Genomic DNA, 21365 nt, shown 5'->3' on the forward strand with positions numbered 1-21365 from the left:
TTGCTTATAGGGCATGTCTAGTGACAAAATTTCTCACTTTTGTTCATCTGGTAATGTCTTAGTCTCCCTCTCATTTCTGAACCAGTTTCACTGGTTAGAGATTTCCTGTTTAGCAATTATTTTCTTTCAGCACATTAAACATGTCATCCAACTACACTCTTGCCACCATAGCTTCAGATAAGAAATTGGCACTAATCTTATTGAGGCTTCCTTGTAAATGATAGATTACTTCTCCCTTTTAACTTTCAGGAATTCTCTCTTTTCTTTAGTATTCAACAGTTTGCTTTTAATGTGTCTGTTTGGAGTTTGTTAAGTTTCTTGTGTGTCTATATTCATGTGTTTTGTTAAATTTGGGAAGTTTCCCATCATTATTTCATTGAATAATTTTTCTCTTCCTTTCATCTTTTCATTCTGGAAGTGCTATAATATGTATATTCATAAACTTGTGCCCCAATGGACAATTAGGCTCTGATCATTGTATTTCACTCTTTTTTCCTTTCTGCTACTCAGACTGAATAATTTCAATTGTCTTATTTTCCATTTCATTGATTCTTTCTTGTGCCAGTTCAATTTGTTGTGTAACCCCTCTAGGAAATTTTTTATTTCAGTTATTTTGGTCTTAAGTTCTAATATTTATCTTTGGTTCCTTTTCATAATTTTTATCTCTTTATTGAAATTCTCATTATTTTCATATATTATTTTCCTGATATATATTTTACTCATTGTGTGTGTTTTTCTTTAGTCTTTGAGCATATTTAAGACCATGTTAAAATAATCCTTATCTGGTATGTTCAAAGTGTTGTCTTCTTTGTTGATGGTTCTGATATTTTATCTGGCTTCTTTGGATGAGCCATTGTGTTTTGTTTCTTTATATGCCTTGTAATCTTTTACCCCACTGGACAGTTTAATATTTAATATATTAAATCTGTGATTTAGTCTGAAATATTTGTTCTTTAGTTTCTACCTAGCTAGTGCTTTGACAGAGATTTCTGTGAATGCCAGGAGCTAACAAAAATATATAAGCAAACAAACAAAAATGCCTTTCACTGTCTTTGCAGTGTATTGTCTGGTGCTCTCCTTCAGTGCTTAGTCCTCCTAACAGTGAACCCAAAGAATAGCCTGAGGGGAGGCATAGGGGCTTCTAAAGTCTTTTCTGAGCATGTGTCTTTCCCTGGGCATGTGTTTGTGGCCTTATGAATTCCTCTATTTTCACATATCTGAATGCTCTCTCTTCTCCCTATGAAATAGTATTTCCTCCCAGTCCCTGATGCTACATTTCTTAAAGTGGGTCATCTTTTGCCCCAAGCTACTGCTGCCATTTGATTGCTGCTTACACTGATTTAGCTGCCTGCAAACTCCTTCTTCATGCAGGGCAAATCTGGAACGGTGAGCCAGAGATGAATTTCCTGGTTCAGTCTTTCAGGCTGCCACCAATAGAATGGTACAGACGTGCATGCACCCCAGTATGTACATAGGGGTGACTCTGTCCCTTTGGAACCAGGACCAGGGACCTGCACTGAGAGCACAGTTGACTCTGCATCAAGTCAGGGAGGTGGTGGGAGAAGAGCAAGCAACTGTGCCACAAGGTTTTCCTACCATTTTTTTTAGGAGGCACTGGCGATTGAGCCCAGGACCTTGTACACGGGAAGCAGACAATTAACTGACCTGTACCTGCTCCCTCCTACCATTTTTAAGTTGCCTTTTTCTTGATATGGCACTCACCCAGTTACTGCAACACTTTAAGGGTTTTCTTTAGTTCTGGAAGGAAGGGTCTACTAGTTTTTACTAGTTGTTTAAAGTTTCTGTGAGGGGACAAAATCCTGGAGCATATTGCTCCGCCATCTTAGTGATGTCACTCCCTTGTGATCAACTATATTTTCAATACAACTGAAAATTATTTCTTCCTTTGATACTCTTTAAAGATGAGTTACATTTTATTACCTCCCTCTGTAAAATAGCAAATATTATACAGTCAGTTCTTTATAGCATGCTTCTTTAATAGGAATTAGATCATTTGCAATTGATTTATAGGGGAATGATGTCATTATACTGCAGCAGTCTCATTTGTTCACATACAATTTTTTTCCTAGTAAGCTGAAGTTTTGTGCCATCAAGTAATAGTGGCTAAATATAAAGTAAGATAGTACAGCTGGCCCCAGCAGGCTGTAGAGAAAGAAAGTAGTATACACAAAGCCTGTTCTCCCTACATTCCTCTTCTTGATTCAGTGGAGGCATGTGCTCACTCTTAGAAGTGGTTATTGGGCTGCCATTCCCCATCTTTGTGTATTTGTTTATGCCTCCATAATTCAGCAGCCTCAACACTTCCTTACGCCTTCCTTTCATCATGATATACTCATTTTTGAAAAAAAACAAAACAAAACTTTTGTATAGTGTTTCCTCATGGATTAGGAATTTAACATGCTTTTTTCTTTATCTCATTATTCTTATTAATATTGTAACTGGTTTTGTTACTGGTCTGGTTTTGAGAGTTCTTCCCCAACCTTATTTTTTCTACAATTACTGTTATTTTTAGCATGTAATTTTGCATATATCCTATTATAGCAGAAGCACCTGTACTTAAAACCAGTTTTTGAGTTTCCTATTTGCAGTTTTCTTTTTTCCAAGATAAATAAGTCTATTATCCTTTCTCATAGGAACTACCGGCCTCCCCTTACAGACAGCTCTTTTTCAGGTCTTCAGGAAGGTCTGTAGTGAACAGGATTTTTGTCTGCCCAGAAGACCTTCCTTTGAAGAAAGATCCTTCCTTGATTCCTTAAAAAATCCTGTTCAGTTGATGTGGTTCAGACGAGGCAGAGCCCTCACCTGTGGAATGGGCCCGTGATCTGGGCCGAGTCGGTCAGAGGTTTGTTACTATGGACATGGGGCTTGGCTCAGAGATGGACACCGCCTCCAGTCAGGCCACCGTTCTCCCTCCAGGGACTTTCGCCAGCACCGTGGGAAAGATACTTGCCCTTTCACCGAGATTATGAATTCACAGACCATGTAAACTTGGGGCTTCCAGGGACATCTAGCCTCCATGTTCAGGGAGAGGCTGTCAGAGAACTTAGTCGAGCAGAACTGAGAGGTGGAAAGAGAACAGGACAGAGAGGAGGGGAGAAAAGAGAGAGAGACTGTGCATGCATTTTAGGCCAGGAGCACTTCTTGGGCTTCCCAGTTATGTGAGACAAATTTCATTTTATGCATAAGCAAGTTTGGTTTACAAATAGAAGCATCCTGATCAATACTAATACTAAGACTAATTGGGCGCAAATAAATAGGTTTTTCTACAATTTCTGTAAATTAAACTAAATAATGCACAAATAGAGGCTGTTATTTAAAAGAAATATGTGGTGAATCACTTAATAAAGCAAAAATCTATATACAATACAATGGGATATCATACAGTAATTAAAAGGAAAGAAGCTGTATGTACTACAACGTGGGAGAAACTTGAAGGCATAATACTGCATGAAATAAGACAGACACACAAAAAACAAATACTGATTCCACCTAAATAAGATATCAAGAACAAGCAAGTTCACAGAGACAAAGTAGATTATAGATTACCAAGGGCCCCAGGTGACACGGGAAGAGGAATGTGGAGTTATTGCTGAATGGGTGTAGAGTTTCTGTTTAAGGTGATAAAATTTTGGTTAATGGAATTTGGTGACAGTAGTACAATATTGTTAATGCAATTAATATCACTGAATTGTACACTTGAAATTAGTTACAATAAAAAGCTGAAAATAAAGCAAAGGGAAGTGGATGTGGCTCAAGCAATTGAGCTCCCACCTACCACACAGAAGGTCCAAGTTCAGTTCCTGGTACCTCCTAAGGAAGATGAGCAAGACAATGAGCTGACGTGATGAGCTGGCATGGCAAACTGATGCAACAAGAAACACTAGGAGGAAAACATAATGAAAGACACAACAAAAGCAAGGAATTGAGGTGGCTCAAGAAATCAGGTGCTGGCGGCGGACTTGGCCCAGTGGTTAGGGCATCCGTCTACCACATGGGAGGTCCGCGGTTCAAACCCGGGGCCTCCTTGACCCATGTGGAGCTGGCCCATGCGCAGTGCTGATGAGCGCAAGGAGTGCCCTGCCACGCAGGGGTGTCCCCGGCATAGGGGAGCTCCATGCCCAAGGAGTGCGCCCTGGAAGGAGAGCCGCCCAGCGCAAAAGAAAGTGCAGCCTGCCTAGGAATGGTGCCGCACACACGGAGAGCTGACACAGCAAGATGACGCAACAAAAAGAAACCCAGATTCCCGTGCCGCTGACAACAACAGAAGTGGACAAAGAAGACACAGCAAATAGACACAGAGAACAGACAACCGGGGTGGGGGGAGGGAAGGGGAGAGAAATAAATAAAAATAAACCTTAAAAAAAAAGAGAGAGATTAGGTGCTTCCCTCCAACATGGGAGGTCCCGGGTTCAATTTCTGGTGCCTTCTGAAAAAGAAAGAGAAGCACACAACAAACAGACACAGCAAGTGCAACCAATGTGGGGTGTGTGGTAGAAATAAATAAATAAAATAAATCTTTATAAAAAAATAAATAAAGCAAAGCGGAGCAGATGTGGCTCAAGTGCTTCCCACATGGGAGGTCCCAGGTTTGGTCCCTGGCCCTGATACCTCATTAAAAAAAAAAGCAAAAAATCTACTTTATAACTTATCTTTCTTTGTAAATGCAGATTTTATGTATAAAGTATATTTTAATTGTCACGTTAGCTGCTTTTCTCTCAACCATCTTTGTCCTTGTGGAGAGGTAGAGTTACCAAAGAAATGTAACACAATAGAAATGTGAGCCAGAATGAAGGGATAACTTCTTGAAAGCTGCATTTCTTACTTTCGAGAATATAGTATTTTTGCCTTTTAAATAATAACAAGTTTTGGTAACACATTTTTATTTTCTGGTCCTTGATGCCTGCTCTGTCTGCCCTTAACTAGGCTTTCTCTACTCCTTACCTGTGCTGGTTTTGATACTTAAACACACATAGTTCATGACACCTATCCCTGCTAAACCTTGCCTAAGTTTATGTTTTGAATCCTCTCATGTTTTCTGAGGTATCAGTAAATCCATACAGTTGGAATAGTATACAGAGCCAGAAATTATAGGCTCAGTATACCACAGAGCCTGAAATTCAATTCTAGCCTCCGAACTACTGAAGATGATAGTGCAAGCCCACATGGGACACTGGCTTCTGCAAGGGCTGCTGCAAGCCCACAGCACACCCTTCTGCAAACTAGAAAAGGGGACCTTTTTCTATGGGTAGATGCAACCCTGAGGAAATGTACGTGGAATTTAGAGTGGCAGAGGGCAGGCCGGGATCAGACCCCATTCTCCTCTTCAATTTGGCCCTTTGTGAAAAAGAGGACCTATCATTAATTGTGTTACAAATATCCTTTTACTCTTCTTGAACTATGTGCACAATCACTGAGCGGGAGTCTACTTTGAAACTTTTGTTGTGTATATCATATAGGGCAATGACTAAAGATTCAGGAAAGCTGAGAAACAGCTTAGTGGAATTAGAAACTCAGAAGAAAATGTCAAAGTCACATAAATTGAACTAGTGGAGACAATATGCAGTATTTCAATGTTTTGGAGTTGGACAGAAATGGATTTTAATTGAGGTTTGGCCACTTACTAGATAAGTGAATTTGCTGAGCTCAGTTCCTTTTTTACTCTGTAGAATATGGATAATTTCCCTATTTTATAGAACTTTAAGACCATACTGAGTTGAGATGTTATTTAGGCTGGTACAAGAGTAATTGTGGTTTTGCTGTGTTGAAATTTGCCATTTGATACTGGCATACATTCTTAATAAAATAAATGTAGTTATGTTAGACATCATTTTAATGTGCATTTTTTGCTTTATGTTTTTTTGCTAATGACTTATTACTTGTTCTTTATTTTACATTTTTTATTTTAGACTATGGAAATTATGTTAGATAAAAAGAAAATTTGAGTGATTTTCTTATTTGAGTTCAAAATAGGTCACAAAGCAGTGGAGACAACTTGCAACATCAACAATGAATTTGGCCCCAGAACTGCTAACGGAGTACAGTGCAATGGTGGTTGAAGAAGTTTTGCAAAGGAGATGAGCACCTTGAAGATGAGGAGTGTAGTGGTTGGCCATTGGAGGTTGACAATGACCAGTTGAGAGCAATCATTGAAGCTGATCCTCTTAAATTACACGAGAAGTTGCTGAAGAACTCAACGTCAACCATTCTATGGTTGTTCAGCATTTGAAGCAAAGTGGAAAGGGGAAAAAGCTCGATAGTGGGTGCCTCATGAGCTGACCAAAAATTTTTAAAAATCATCATTTTGAAGTGTTGCCTTCTCTTATTCTACACAATAAGAATGAACCATTTATCGGATTGTAATGTGTGATGAAAAGTGGGCTTTATACAACAACCGGCGACGACCAGCTCAGTGGTTGGACTGAGAAGAAGCTTCAAAGCACTTCCCAAAGCCAAACTTGTACCAAAAAAAAGTCATGGTCATCATTTGGTGGTCTACTGCTGATCTGATCCGCTACAGTTTTCTGAACCCATTACATCTGAGGAGTATGCTCAGCAAATTGGTGAGATGCACTGAAAACTGCAATGCCTGCAGGTGGCATTGGTCAACAGAATGGGCTTATTTCTTCTCCATGACAATGCCCTACCACACGTTGTACAATGAATGCTTCAAAAGTTGAACGAATTGGGCTACAAAGTTTTGCCTCATCCGCCATATTCACCTGACCTCTCGCCAACTGACTACAACTTCTTCAAGCATCTCAACAACTTTTTGCAGGGATAATGCTTCCACAACCAGCAAGTTGTGGAAAATGCTTTCGAAGAGTTTGTTGAATCCTGAAGTATGGATTTTTATGCTACAGGAATAAACAAACTTATTTCTCATTGACAAAAATGTGTTGATCGTAATGGTTCCTATTCTGATTAATAAAAATGTGTTTGAGCCTAGCTTCAATGATTTAAAATTCATGGTTTGCAACCACAATTCCTTTTGCACCAACCTTATTAATATTGTAAAAATTGTATCTTAGAATATATGACCTATGGAAACCCCACCTTAGAAAGTAGTGCCTCTTACCCATGAGGCCTAAATGAAATAAAGCATGTCAAGTTCTCAGCACAGCATGGAGTAAGTACTAAATATAATGGCAGTAGCTGTTGGCCTGATATTTGGAGCTGAAAACAAATAATAACAAAAGGATACATTTGATTCAGGTCATCATAATCCAGCAAAATGGCCAGTAAATTGTCTTTCCCCTACTCCAGGATATAATAATAGAAGTCATCATGCACAAAGTGGGTCTGAAGTAAACCTTGAAGGAGAATTAAAGTATAGAAAACGCACAAAACTGACAAAAAGTCCTATTTATTCTGCTGATAGAAGATCAGACATGGGAAATGTTTTTCTCCAATTCCAAATGCACAAAACAATATATATTTTTTAATTTTTGGAGAAAAAAATCTTGCAGAAAGTGCTAGGGGATGTTTATATATATATATTTTTTCCCAATAGGAATTTTCCCAATAGGAATTTATTTAATAAACATTTTTTATATTTTTTAACTTGTTTCTTAACTTAAGGATAATTGTTTATGAAAAAATTAGAAAATGTAGATAACTATAAAGAATAAAACATAACAAAATTACCTTTAACTCCATCATCAAGAGATGATCCCTGCTAACAGTCTGGCATTGACCTAGATTTTTTTTTAATGCATCGATGTAAATATATGAATGGCTGCATTACACTTCTTTAAAAAATCAATTGCTATATATGCTATGTGGAAGTCATTTCTTTAAATCAGCATATCCCAAATGACTTTCTTTCTAATATCAATTATATGTCTATATTATCATTCATAGATTTGTGTCACATTTTACTTTTTTAGATATACTCTCTTTTGTTTAACCAATCCCCTACTGTTGGATAGTTTGTTTTCAATTACACACAAATAGTAGCAATATTATGATGGATTACTTTGCATTCATCTTTGGGGCATGTATCCAATTAAACTTCCAGGATAAATTCCTGGAAGTGGAATTACTAGGTTAAAGTATTTAACATCCTCTTTCATTACATTGGTACACTATTAGCAGAATGTGCCATTTCACTAGCAAGAGATAAGAATGTCCATTTTTCCACATCATCATTCTTTTTTTTAAAAGAATGTATCGAAGTTATCATTCATACAGGAACATACATGAACAATAAGTGTATAGTAAAAGTTGTGAATTTACAAAACTAACTCTCATACATAATCCCAATAAAATTACATGGCATTGTTGTTAAACATTTGTAACAAATTATGAAAGAGCATCATTGAAATATTACTAACTATAATCCATATCTTATATTTGGTGTATTTTCCTGCCAACCCACCCTATTATTTTTGTTGTTGTTGTTCATAAATCATACAGTTTATCCTAAGTGTACAATCAATGGCATTTGGTATAATCACTGAGTTGTACAATCATCACTTCAATCAATGTTAGAGTGTTTTGATTATTCCAAAAACAAAACAAAACAACAAAAAACAAACCACTACTATACCCATAGGTTAGTGCTAATTACAAATCCTATGATGTGCTTTCACCAATTCTATTCGTTTCCAAACACTCACAAAAAACTTTTAACCAATTCTGAACAGATTAAACCTCAGCTTTTCATTCTCTAACTATATTCTTTTCTCTGGTGACATATTCTAGCTATTAACTCTGTGAGTTTGCTCATTATATTTAGTTCATAATAGCAAAGTCATACAATATTTTGTGCCTGGCTTGCTTCACTCAACATAATGTCCTCCAGGTTTATCCATATGACAACATGGATAAACCTTCATTTCTTCTTACAGCTGAATAATATTCCATCGTGTACATATACCACAGTTTGTTGATCCATTCACCAGTTAATGGACACCTGGGTTGTTTCCACCTTTTGGTAATTGTGAATAATGTTGCCATAACATCAGTGTGCAGATGTCTGTGTCACTGGTCTCAGTTCATCTGGGTATATACCTAGTATATACCGGGTCATTGCTGGATCACATGGCAGATCTTAATCTAACTTTCTTAGGAACTGCCAAACAGACTTCCATAGTGGCGGTATCATTCTACATTCCCACCAGCAGTGAATAAGCATTCCTATCTCCCCACATCCTCTCCAACACTTGCAGTTTTCTGTTTTGTTAATAGTGACCATTCTACTCACTATAGCTTTGATTTGCATTTCCCTAATAGCCAGTGATGCTGAACATTTTTTCATGTGTTTTTTTCACCATTTTTATTTCTTCATTAGAAAGTATCTATTTATGTGTCTTGCCCATTTTTAAATGGGGTCATTTGTCTTTTTACTGTTGAGTTCTGGATCTCTTTATATATCATGGATATTAGACCCTCATATATCAATGGCTATTAGACCTTTGTCATATGTGTGATTTCCAAATATTTTTTCCCATTGATTAGGCTATCATTTTACCATCTTCACAAAGTACTTTGAGCTGTAGAAGTGTTTAATTTTGAGGAGGTCCCATTTATCTATTTTTGTGTTGTTGTTGCTTGTGCTTTGGGTATAAGGTTTACAAGACTCCCACCTACTACAAAGTCTTATAGATGTTTCCCTATATTATCTTGTAGGAGTTTTATTGCCCTGGCTTTTATGTTTATGTCTTTGCTCCATTTTGAGTTGCTTCTTGTATATAGAGTGAGATAGGGGTCCTCTTTCATTCTTTTGGTTATGGATATCCAGTTCTCCCAGCACCATTTATTGAAGAGACTGTTCTGTCCCAGAAAAGTGGACTTGGTAGGATTTTTAAGAAGCAGTTGACTGTAGAGCTGAGGGTCTATTTAAGAACTCTCAGTTCTATTCCTTTCATCAATGTGACTGTCTTTATGCCAATACTGTATTGTTTTGATCACTGTAGCTTTATAATATATTTCAAGGTAAGGGAGTGTGACTCCTTCAACTTTGCTCTTCTTTTTTTGTGGTGTTTTTAGCTATTCAGAACCCCCTTTTCTTTCCAAATGAATTTGGTAGTTGACTTTTCTATTTCTGTAAAGTAGGGTGTTGGAATGTTTTTTGTTGTTGTTTTCTTTTTTTTAACTGGAATTTTGATTGTTATTCCATTAAGTCTATAAGTCAATTTGGATAGAATTGACATCTTCACAATGTTTAGTCTTCCAATCCATAAACATGGAATGTCCTTCCTTTTGTTTAGGTCTTTTTTTATTTCTTTTGGTAGTGCTTTGTAGTTTTCTGACTACAGATCCTTTACATTTCTGGTTAAATTAATTCTTAGATACTTGAGTCTTTTTGTTGCTATTGGAAATGGAATTATTTTCTTGATTTCCTCCTCAGCTTGCTCAATAATAGTGTATGGAAAAACTACTGATTTTTTGTGTTGATCTTGTATCCTGCCACTTCACTGAAATTTATTAGCTCAAATATCCTTATTACCGAGATTTTGGGATTTTCTAAATATGGGACCATGTTATCAGTGAATAGTAAGAGTTTTACTTCCTCTTTTCCAATTTGGGTGTCTTTTATTTCTTTTTCTTGCCTAATTGCTCAAGCTAGAACTTCTAGCACTATGTTGAATAATGGTGGTGACAGTGGGCATCCTTGTCTTGTTCCTGATCTTAGAGGGAAAGCTTTCAACCTCTCCCCATTGAATACAATGTTGGCTGTGGGGTTTTCATATATGCCCTTAAGTGCGTTGAGGAACTTTCCTTTTATACCCATCTTTAGAAGCATTTTTATCAAGAAAGGGATGCTGGATCTTGTCAAATGCCTTTTCTGCATCAGCCAAGATGATCATGTAGTTTTCCCCTTTGATTTGTTAATGTGGTGTATTACTTTGATTTTCTTATGTTGAAACACGTATGCATAACAGGAATAAAACTCACTTGATTGTGATGTATAATTGTTTTTATATAATATTGGATTGGATTTGCAAGTATTTTGTTGAGAATTTTTGCATTTATGTTCATTAGTGAGATGGGTCTGTAAGTTTCTTTTCTTGCAGTATCTTTACCTGGCTTTGGTATTAGGGTGATGTTGGCTTCATAAAATATGCTGGATAATTTTCCATCCTTTCCAATTTTTTGGAAGAGTTTAAACATAATTGGTTTTAATTCTTCTTGAAATGTTTGGTAGAATTCACCTGTGAAGCCATCTGATCCTGGACCTTTCTTTGTTGGAAGATGTTTGATGACTGATTAAATATCTTTGTTTTCGATTGGTTTGAGTTCCTGTATTTCTTGTAGAGTCAATGTAGGTTATTTGTGTATTTCTAGGAATTTGTCCATTTCATCTAGGTTCTCTAATTTGTTGGCAAACAATTTCTCATAATATCCTCTTAAAAGATATTTTATTTCTGTGGGGTCAGTTGTAGTGTCTCCCCTTCATTACTGCTTTTATTTATTTGCATCTTCTCTCTTTTTTTTTTTTTGTTAGTCTTGCTAAATGTTTGTTGATTTTATTGAATTTCTCAAAGAACCAGCTTTTGGTTTTGTTGATTTTTTGTTTTATTTTTGTTGTTGTTGTTGCTTTTCTCAATTTCATTTATTTCTGCTCTAATCTTTTTTCTTTCATTCTGCTTGCTTTGGGACTAGTTTGCTGCTCTTTCTCTAGCTTATTCAGTTGTTAAGTTAGTTCTTGGATTTTAGCTCTCTCTTCTTTTTTAATATAGGCATTTAGGGCTATAAATTTCCCTCTCAGTACTGCCTTCACTGTATCCAAGAGATTTTGATATGCTGTGTTCTCATTTTCATTAGTCTCGAGATATCTACTTAATAGTAGATAATTTCTCTTGCAGTTTATGTCCTCAAATTTCCCCCTTTCCCTCCCATTGTTGATTTCCAGCCTATTCCATTATGATCACAGAAGGTGCTTTGTATAATGTCACACTTCATGAATTTATTGAGAGCTCTGTTGTGGTCCAAGATGTGGTCTCTCTGGAGAAAGATCCATGAGTACTTAAGAAGAATGTATAACTTGCTGATTTGGGGTACAATGTTTTGTATATATCTGTCAGGTCCAGCTCACTTATCATATTGTTCAAGTTCTCTGTGTCCTTGTTGATCTTCTGTCTAGTTCTATCTATTGATATGAGTGGCATGTTGATGTCTCCAACTTTTATTGTAGAGATGTCTATTTCTTTTTGGCTAGAGTTTACCTCATGTATTTTGGGGCACCCTGGTTAGGTGTATAGATATTTATGACTGTTCCTCCTTCCTGGTGGATTTTCCCTTTTAGTAATACATACTGGCTTTCTGCATCTTTTATCACTCTTTTGCATTTAAAGTCTGTTTTGTCTGACACCAATAGAGCTACTCCTGCTCTCTTTTGGTTACCATTTGCATGAAATATATTTTTCCAATCTTTCACTTTCAGTCTATTTGCATCCTTGGGTCTATGATGAGGCTTCTGCAGACAGCATATGGATGGCTCATGTTTTCTTATCCATTCTGTCAGCCTTTGTCTTTTGATTGGGGAATTTAATCCATTAACATTCAATGTTTTTATTGTAAAGGCATTACTTACTTCAGCCTTTTATTCTTTGGCTTTCCTATGTCGCATCTTGTTTATGCGCATATTTTTATCTTTCTGGTTACCTTTTCCTTCACTTCTACACTTTCCTCCAAAACTCTCTGTCATCTTGGGGTTTTTTTTTTTTTTTTTTTTTTTTTTTTTTTTTTTTTTTTCTGGCTACAAAACTCCCTTTAGTGTTTCCTACAGACTGGATTCTTATTTATGACCTCTCTTAGTTTCTGTTTATCTGTGAATACTTTAAGCTCACCATCATATTGAAGGGACAGTTTTGTCAGATAAAGAATTCCTGGCTGGCAGTTTTTGCTTTTCTGTACTGTAATTATATCATACTACTGCCATGTTGCCCCTGTGGTTTCTGAAGAAAAATCTGCACTAAGTCTTTTTGGATGTCCCTCCTATGTGATGTTTCACTTTTCCCTTACTGCTTTCAGAATTTTCTCTTTATATTTGGCATATTGCACATTATGTGTCTTGGGGTAGGTCTATTTGGATTTATTCTTATTTGAGTATGCTGTGTAACCTGAACATATATTTTCACGTTTTTCATGAGAGTTGGGAAATTTGGGGCCATTATTTTCTCAAATACTCTTTCTGCCCCTTTTCCCTTTTCATCTCCTGGAACTCCCATAACACATGATAGTGCACTTCATGTTATCATTCAGCTCCCTGAGCCCCTGCTCATTTTTTTTCTATTCTTTTCTCTCTTTATTATTCTTTCTCTTCAATTCCACTTGTTATTTCCTCTATGTCACTGATTCTTTCTTCCATGATTTCAAATCCTCTGTTGTGTGCCTCTATTGTATTTTAAATCTCACTTATTGTGACTTTCATTCCTATAAGCTCTGCTATTTTTATTTCAAAGATTTCAAGTGTTTTTTTTTTGTGTGTGTGTGTGCTTATTCAATGTCTATGCACTGTCTTTTTTTCCCTCTTTTCTTTTTTTTAATAGGTACTGAGGATTGAACCCAAAACCTTGCACACAGGAAGCAGGTTTCAACCACTGAACTACATCCATTCTTCTTAATGTCTTTTATTTCTTTAGCCACATTGTCCTTCAACTCTATGATTAGGTTCAGGAGATTTGTACGAACATCATTGATGCCTGTGTTTCATCTGGAGCTGTGATTTGTTTCTTTGTCTGAGTCTATCTTACTTTTTCCTTTTATGGTTTGTAAATTTTTGCTGATGTCTGGGCCTCTGCTTCTGATGCTGAGTTTTCTCTGATGTTCAGTTTCTCTCTCTTGCCTAGGGATTTACTGTTAAGTAACTGTGTGCTACCACTATTCTTTGACTCTGTCTTCAACTTGTTATAGATATTTAGGATTTCCCCTGTTTAACTCCTCAAACCATGGCTAAGGACCCAGTAATGCAGTGCAGGGCAGTTTCCAAGGGCCATAGAGGGTGACTGAGGAGGCACCTGCTTCCCTATTTATTTACTTAAGATATTTTTATTATTTTTCAAAGATACATAGATTACATAAAGTATTACATTAAAAAATATAGGGGATTCCCATTTGCCCCACACCTCCCATTTCTGCATTAACAACTTCTTTCATTAGTGTGGTACATTCATCGCAATTGATGAACACCTTTTGGAGCATTTCCACACAGTATGGATTATAGTCTACATTGTAGACTCTCCCACCCCATTCTATAGGTTATGGCAGGATATATAATGTCCTGTATCTATCTTTACAATGTAATTCAGGACAATTCCAAGTCCCAAAAATGCCCCCATATTTCACCTCTTTTTCCCTTTCCCTTACTTCAGCAACCCCAGTGGCCACTGTCTTCACATCCATGATATAATTTCTTCCACTGCTAGAATCACTGTAAGTCTATAGCAGAATACCAGTAAGTCTACTCTAGTTCATATTTTATTTCCCAGTCCTGAGGAGTCTGGGATGGTGATGGCCACTCCACCTCTAATTGAGAGGGGGCTTCAATCTCATATGGCTGATGGATGGGACTCTCTTACTTGCAGTTGTAGACCCTCTCGGTTCCTTGGTGTGGTGGTTGTCATGGCAGATAGCTCTGGAGTTTGATGTTTTGCCAGTGGGCCTGACCTTGGAGTTTGTGCTCCTGAGTATGACAGAGTTGGACTCAGATGTGACTTCCTACACATGCCTCTACTGTCCCTTTTATAGTTGGTGCTGGAGTTCATAGGTGTATGTCCAAGAGACTTGAATCTCTGGGCTGTCCATGTGTCAGCTGGGCCCCAAGCCTTAGCAGAGTTGCAACACCTACTCTTCAGTTCATTGGACTCATCCAGGACAACTATTTGTTTATTTATTTTTCATTTTTCATGCACTTTTCTGGTCTGGCCAGCAGATGGTGCTCTTTGGTAGTACTCTCTGCTCAGAACCTAGGTCTGGGCATAATGCTCAGGCAGGGGTTGGTACAGAAGCAATGTCCTCAGGACTAGCCAAACCCCACAAACAAACTTTCTCAGGGGTTTTCCTCCACCCTTGGCAGGCCATACCCTCCCTCTCTCCGCTTCTTCAGCAGCCAGCCTGGGGTAGTAGGGAGGGTGTTTGAAAAGGTGAATTATCTTTAGTTCCTTTGCTGGCTCTCAGGACACAAAGTCCTGGACCATCCAGCCTGGAAGAGTGAGAACCCTTCAATGCAGCAGACCAAATTTGCTGGCAAAAATCTGAGTTTGCCGTAGGCTGTGTCTTTCCCTCTCCCCTTTCCTTGGGGAAGAGGATCCCTGCAAGCCCCTCAGTCCGCAGCCACTGCAGTTTGCTGCTGCTGCACACTACAGACTGCTATTTGCTCCAAAGATCGGGGAAAGGGCGCCCACTGCTGCTTTTGCAGCTCTACTTGTGGGATTTTTCAGTCAGCTGACACTCCTGACCTTCGCCCCTCTCTCTTCTGGGTGGTGTCTCACCTTCCTCTGCTGTCCTGAGCCCCAGAACAGCCCTCAGACAGTCTCTGCCTGTCCTCTAGCTATTTTTTTTTTGGGAGAGAAGTGATCCCTCTGCCTCTCTAATCCTTTATCTTACCAGCAGTCCCCTCCATCTTCATATATGTGTGTGTGTGTGTGTGTGTGTGTGTGTGCATTATTAGAGAACTTGTGAACTTATAAAAGAAATGTTTTTCATAAAGATGTTATTCAAATGGTAGTTTGGACTAGGGGAAAGAAAACTTTCAGAATGTTTTGCTAGCTTTTCTAGACTTTTCCTTCATTTCTCACTAATAGATTCTTTATTGCTTATGATTTCTGAGTTGATCATCAAGTGGCTCATTAGTGAAAACTCTTTTGTCCAGTATTCTGTGACCTTAGTGATCACTTAGGCTTAGAGGGCTGAAGAGGTGATGCGGTGTCAAACTCTTTCACCTACCTCCAAAGCAGCTGGTTCCTGGACTGGTCTAGGAGTAAGTCCCACATCAAAGAACAACTATTCAGTCCATTTTGTTGCTAAAGACGATGTTGCTAGTAGTAGAATATTGATGTACAAAACTAGTGCCGGGATTCTAATAAGTGAAAAAATGGCCTAGTTCATACTGCAAGCAGTCTACTTCTTTTCCTGCACTTTGGGCTCAATGACACTTTTAGAGGTAGTATAAATGGAGGCAGGATTTGTATAAATGTATTCAAAACAGTCCATGTGATATAAAGTAGCCTAATGTACTCATATATGGGACAAGTAAATACAACAAAAATTACTCTCTTATAGGAACAAAAATTCTATGATTTTTAAAGCAGAGTCTAAATAGGATATTTCCTTCATTTCTGATATCAACTTGTTCTTCTCCACCCAGATCGATGTAAATAGTGTATAGAAAAGGATAAAACAGAGTTTGTGGCAAGAGTTTATCTATCTAGTTTGAGTTGGCTTCTCATAAGAAAAGGAAATAATATGGAAGTTTTGATTGATTATCCCATGAAAAAACTAGATATTATGTAGTCACTCTTGAATCAATATCCTTTAGGGGTTTTTTGAGAATGAAACTTAAGAGGCAGCTCTAGATCATATTTGTCAGAGAAATACCAAATTAGCTGAAAAGAAGCAACAACCTGAACTTTAAATATGTGCATGAAATGATGTGGTGTAATTTTTATATAGTTCACCAAAGCAGCTTTTGTTTCCTCTCTGCAGGCCCAATACATTTGTGCTTCTCAACATTCCAGCCTCATGCGTCAAGGCCTGGAGTTTGGATGTGGCATAGTTGGAGCAGAGCTGTCACCATCCCACGCTTGTCATGGTAAAATGGTGCCATGCTCCCACCTCCTGACTCTTAGAGTCACTAAAAAACTCCTTGGACACTGCAAATTGCACTTGATTTCATTTTTCCACAGGAAAAATATACTGAGTAATGTCATAAGTCTCCTGAAACTGATTTTCTTCCAGGTTGCCTTGGAAATTTTAAGTATACATATAAGTTTCACCTTACACTTCCTCAATATTAGTCTTGCATCTGAGCTGCAGTGGTGATGGGCTCCTCTCTGTGGTCAAGCACTGTGAGGGGCTTGGCCAGCAATAGGGCTGGAGATTCCGTGGTCTACTCTGTTGTATCAAGAGCACAACTTTAAGAAGGGACTTAGTTTGTTGTTTGCATAAAGTGAAGTGAGGAGTGATACTGGCTTTATTCGCACCACTGAACTAATTTCTTTCCTGGTAGCAATGGAAGAGTGCATCTCAACATAAGGGTGAACTCTACTTGCTATTAAATGGAATAAATGGAGGCTTACTTGTCCAGGGCCACTACTAGCACTTCTGGACCCTTTGTGCGTGAATTACACACAGATGTCCTCTTTCGGCAGGTCAATTACAGCCCTAATTCCCTTGACCCCTTGGCTCCTGGGCAGAGCACAACCTGTGCAGCTGTACAGCAGCCTTGGACTTGCCTAATCTTGAGAATGTGGCATTTCACCAAAGTTATGAATAATTTATAATTGTGACAATAACCTAACACACTCGAAGTGAAAAGCTAAGTATATTAATAGAGACAATTGCCATCTCCCATCATTAGTCTATTTTATTAGTGTTAGAACAGCTTTATTTTGGCTTATGGGGTTAGATATTTTTCAAAGATCCAAACTAATGTTTATAAAGTAATTTATAAATTTTCTGTTTTTGCCCACTAGGGTTGAAAACATCACTGGGTCCCTTGAAGTTAGACAAGCACTAACAAAACAATCCTGGATTGTCTTAGTTTTCCCAGCTGCTATGACAAATACCATAAAATGGGTTGGCTTTAAACAACTGCATTTCTTGTCTCATGGTTTTGAAGGCTACAAGTCCAACATCACGGTATTGGCAGGGCTGGCTTTCTCTCTGAGTCTGTAGCGTTTCCGCTGTTCTCTGTCACATGGCAATTTCTCTCTTACTTTGTATGCTCCTTTGATTTCTAGTAATTGCTGGCATGTGGCTTCTGGCTTCTACTGTTTACTGCAGCTGAATTTCTCTTGTATGTAAGAACTGCAGTCATACGGATTAAGGTCCATGCTGATTCAGTTTGGCCTCATCAATATAGGCTCTTTGGAGATGCTATTTACAAATGAGTCTACACTTTAATTAATAATAGCATCTTCAGGGCAGATACGGCTCGAGCAGTTGGGTGCCTACCTCTCACATGGGAGATCCTGGGTTTAGTTCTCAGTGCTCCCTAAAGAAGATGAGCAGATGCAATGAGCCAATGCAATGAGCTGATGCAACAAGCTGACATAATGAGCAGGGAACAAATGTGGCTCAAGTGGTTGGGCACTTGCCTCCCCTATGGGAGGTCACAGGTTCAGTTCCTGGTGATTCCTAAAGAAGATGACTAGGCACAATGAGCAGAGACAATGAGCAAAAACAACGAGTAGACAGTGAGCAGACAGATGAGGAAGCCATCTCAGGGGGGAAAACATAGCATCTTCAAATGTTCTATTTATAAATGGGTTCACAATCATTGAAATGTGGGTTAAGACTTGAACATGTCTTTTGTGGGGTCCATGATTTGATCCCCAGCATGGATCCACAGAAGCCTGGATCCTTTCCTTCCTGGCCACTCCAACCTGCCAGGTGACCTAGGGCAGGTATGCCAGCACTGCCCTACTGTCTGTGTTGGGGCTACTCCTCAGCAGGGGTCTGCTTTCCTGCCTCTTGAAGTCCTGGCACTGCTAGTGGGACATCAGTCTAGAATCAACTTCCATATTGGTTTGGGTCACGGATCCCTTTGAGAATCGGATATGCTATAGATTTTATCCTTGGAAAAATGTACATGCGCTTTTCTCCCCCCCCTTTTTTTTACATACAGTTTTAGGGGGTTTGTAGAAGTAATGGGTTTGTAACCTCTTTTGTTGTTGTTGTCTCTTGGGCAGTCTGATGAGCTATTGACGCCCCCCTCCCCTTTCCAGAATAATGATTTTAGATAAATAAAATAAAATACACAGGGTTTTAAAGGAAACCAATTACATTGAAATAGTTATCAAAAGTCTGTAGAACTTTTCATGATCTAGAAATTTCTATGTGCTCTTATAAAAATGCATTAAATAGCAAGATCTAATGGCAAGTCTAATTACTATAATTTTGAAGTACTGATGAACGCAAAATGTATTTTATCATGTCTGCTTGAGTGTGGCGTAAAGTGAAAGTGTCTGTGATTTCACTGGTGGCAGGTGCTGCTAATTCTGTTGCAATCTGCTGCCTGTATTCATTGTGGAAGGCAATGCTAGACTTCAGTTAGAGGTCAGTGAAAATAAAGACGCATTTTCCCCCTGCCTGAGCCCCTGGACCTTAGGTTTAGGACCCGCGAGGCTCAGGGAGTTTCTGCTTGGCTCTGGGCCTTGCTGCCTCAGCCCTTTCTGCTCGGGCCGCAGGAGGACGCAGGCCTCTTGCTTCCTAGACTGACACAATCTGTGGCTCATGTGATTTTCCATCTTTTGTAGAAAAAGCCAAAGGGGACATTCACAGTGGCTTATGCCCTGTCTTTACTTCTGGGGAGAAGGGAGACAGGCTCAGCCGGGACCCGGGAGACACGGTGACAGGTAACTACTGCCTTCCTGAGCACAGAGGTGAGGACATGAGGGACCCTGCAAAGCTGTCCCTGAGCCCGGGAGATGGGGCCCTATCGTGCCTTTCAGCTTCAGATGGAAGAAACATTTTCCTCTTTCTTTTTAAAAATTTTAAATTTATTAAATGTGCCCCATGCCTTAGCCTCGCCTTCCCGGGAAGGCTCGCCTGACTGGGGAAGCCCTGCTCGGGGGGGCCTCACTAGCTCCTCACCCCCCCAATGGCTTACGGAACCGCTCTGAAAAATGCACACCTGGGCCAGAGATGCTACATCTAAGCTTGGGGAAGTGTAGAAGTGCTCCACAGCACCTGAAAATATGAAATGTCACTGAAATCATCTGGCTATGGCTGGCTGAGCTACTGGTGAAAAACACGAGAGAGAAGCAAATCTTTCTCTGAGCTCAGGCCTGCGTGGTGACACAGAGGAAATAAAGGCCAAATTCTAGACAAAAGAAAGTGCTTTTCCTGATGGATGGTGGGAGAGTGATAAACTTCCAGGGAAAGGTTCTCTCAAAGCAGCCTGCTTGGCAAGGGTTCTGCAGGAACTAGGCCTCGTGGTTGTTTGGAGGTAGGTCGTGACCGGATTTTCACCAGGAAAATGGTCTGTGACAGCAGTTCACAGAATATCATCTGCTTACCAATTTTACTTCTTGCTTCGTTTATACTTTCTCCCAGGGCCTTTGCTTCAGAGTATCTGGTGGAATAAAAAGAAATGCCTGTGTAATTTTTTCTGTTCATCCTCAGTTCTGCCCTAAAAATAATAGAGATAAAATTTGTATTAACTACTGGTATTGTGAATTTCTACTCTTATGCCTGTATTCAACATGGAATTCTCATAGTCTCTATCGCATGACTTTTCTATTGTTTTTGATGTAAGGATACCAGAATAAAGCATGGCTGTGAGCCTTCTGTAATGTGATTGATTAGTCATAGTACCAAGATCTTATGGTTATAGTCAAAGAGCATTTAAATAACTTTTTCCCCCCTGATTGTAAAGTTACATATCAGGGGTAGGCAAACTACACAGCCCCTGAGTCAGATTTAGCCTGCTACCTGTTTTGGTAAATGGAGTTTTGCTGAATGCAGCCACACCCACTCATTTACGTCTTGCCTATAGTGGCTTTTGCATCCTAACAGCAGAGCTGAGTAGATGTGATGGAGTCCTCGTGGAGCACAAAGTCACACACATTTAGAGAATATGCCTGCTGCTTCCTGCTATGTGTGATCACTAAATGAAATTTGGAAAATAAAAAACAAGAAAAGAATTCCTAATAATCCCCCACCCAGAAACCCACCCGGAAATAAACAGATTTTCTTTTTTTCTAGCCAATTAGTCTATAGAGTTGATATCATAATATGTATATAATTTGGTGCCCTGATTTTATCCCACCTAAGAAGTTCTCCATTATTGCTGATGGCTGTATATAAGTTCACGAGATGTTTGTGTTAACCATTTACTTAATTATTCCTCTATATTTTAAAATATTTATGATGCCCTCACTGTGAGCTTGCTCTCGTGCTAGAGAAGCAGTTAAGATACTGCCTATATTAGAGAGATGGAGTTCAGTCTCCTGTACAGAATGCTACAGCCAAGGTCCTCCTTAAGGACAGGGGGTCCCTCAGAGGTGTTTGTTTCTTTCCCTTCCTCTCCTTTCTGCCATGGTAGTAAAAAGACAATTGAAAACCTATGGAAGAAAGAATATGTAATATATAGGTACAGTAAATAGTTTTCCTACGTTAGATAATACTGGATGTACCATTAGCGTGGGAGCAGGGACGGACCTATCAGTGAGTGG

At 38.8% G+C, this 21365-nt stretch overlaps 1 protein-coding gene and 1 long non-coding RNA gene across 2 annotated transcripts in view; one reads left to right on the forward strand and one right to left on the reverse strand.

The window, feature by feature from the left end:
- Positions 1-20478, forward strand: part of LOC111764582 (uncharacterized) — a 49637-nt gene extending 29159 nt beyond the window's left edge. Inside the window, exon 3 of the long non-coding RNA XR_002797162.3 lies at positions 16672-20478. This is a non-coding gene — a long non-coding RNA (uncharacterized lncRNA). The remainder of the gene's footprint in view (positions 1-16671) is intronic.
- Positions 1-21365, reverse strand: part of KIF6 (kinesin family member 6) — a 484487-nt gene that overhangs the window by 94762 nt on the left and 368360 nt on the right. Inside the window, exon 15 of the mRNA XM_058306677.1 lies at positions 20208-20263. Coding sequence (XP_058162660.1) covers positions 20208-20263 — 56 coding nt within the window. The remainder of the gene's footprint in view (positions 1-20207; positions 20264-21365) is intronic.

The sequence above is a fragment of the Dasypus novemcinctus genome, chromosome 11 (assembly GCF_030445035.2).
Source record: "Dasypus novemcinctus isolate mDasNov1 chromosome 11, mDasNov1.1.hap2, whole genome shotgun sequence".
Taxonomy (NCBI): domain Eukaryota; kingdom Metazoa; phylum Chordata; class Mammalia; order Cingulata; family Dasypodidae; genus Dasypus; species Dasypus novemcinctus.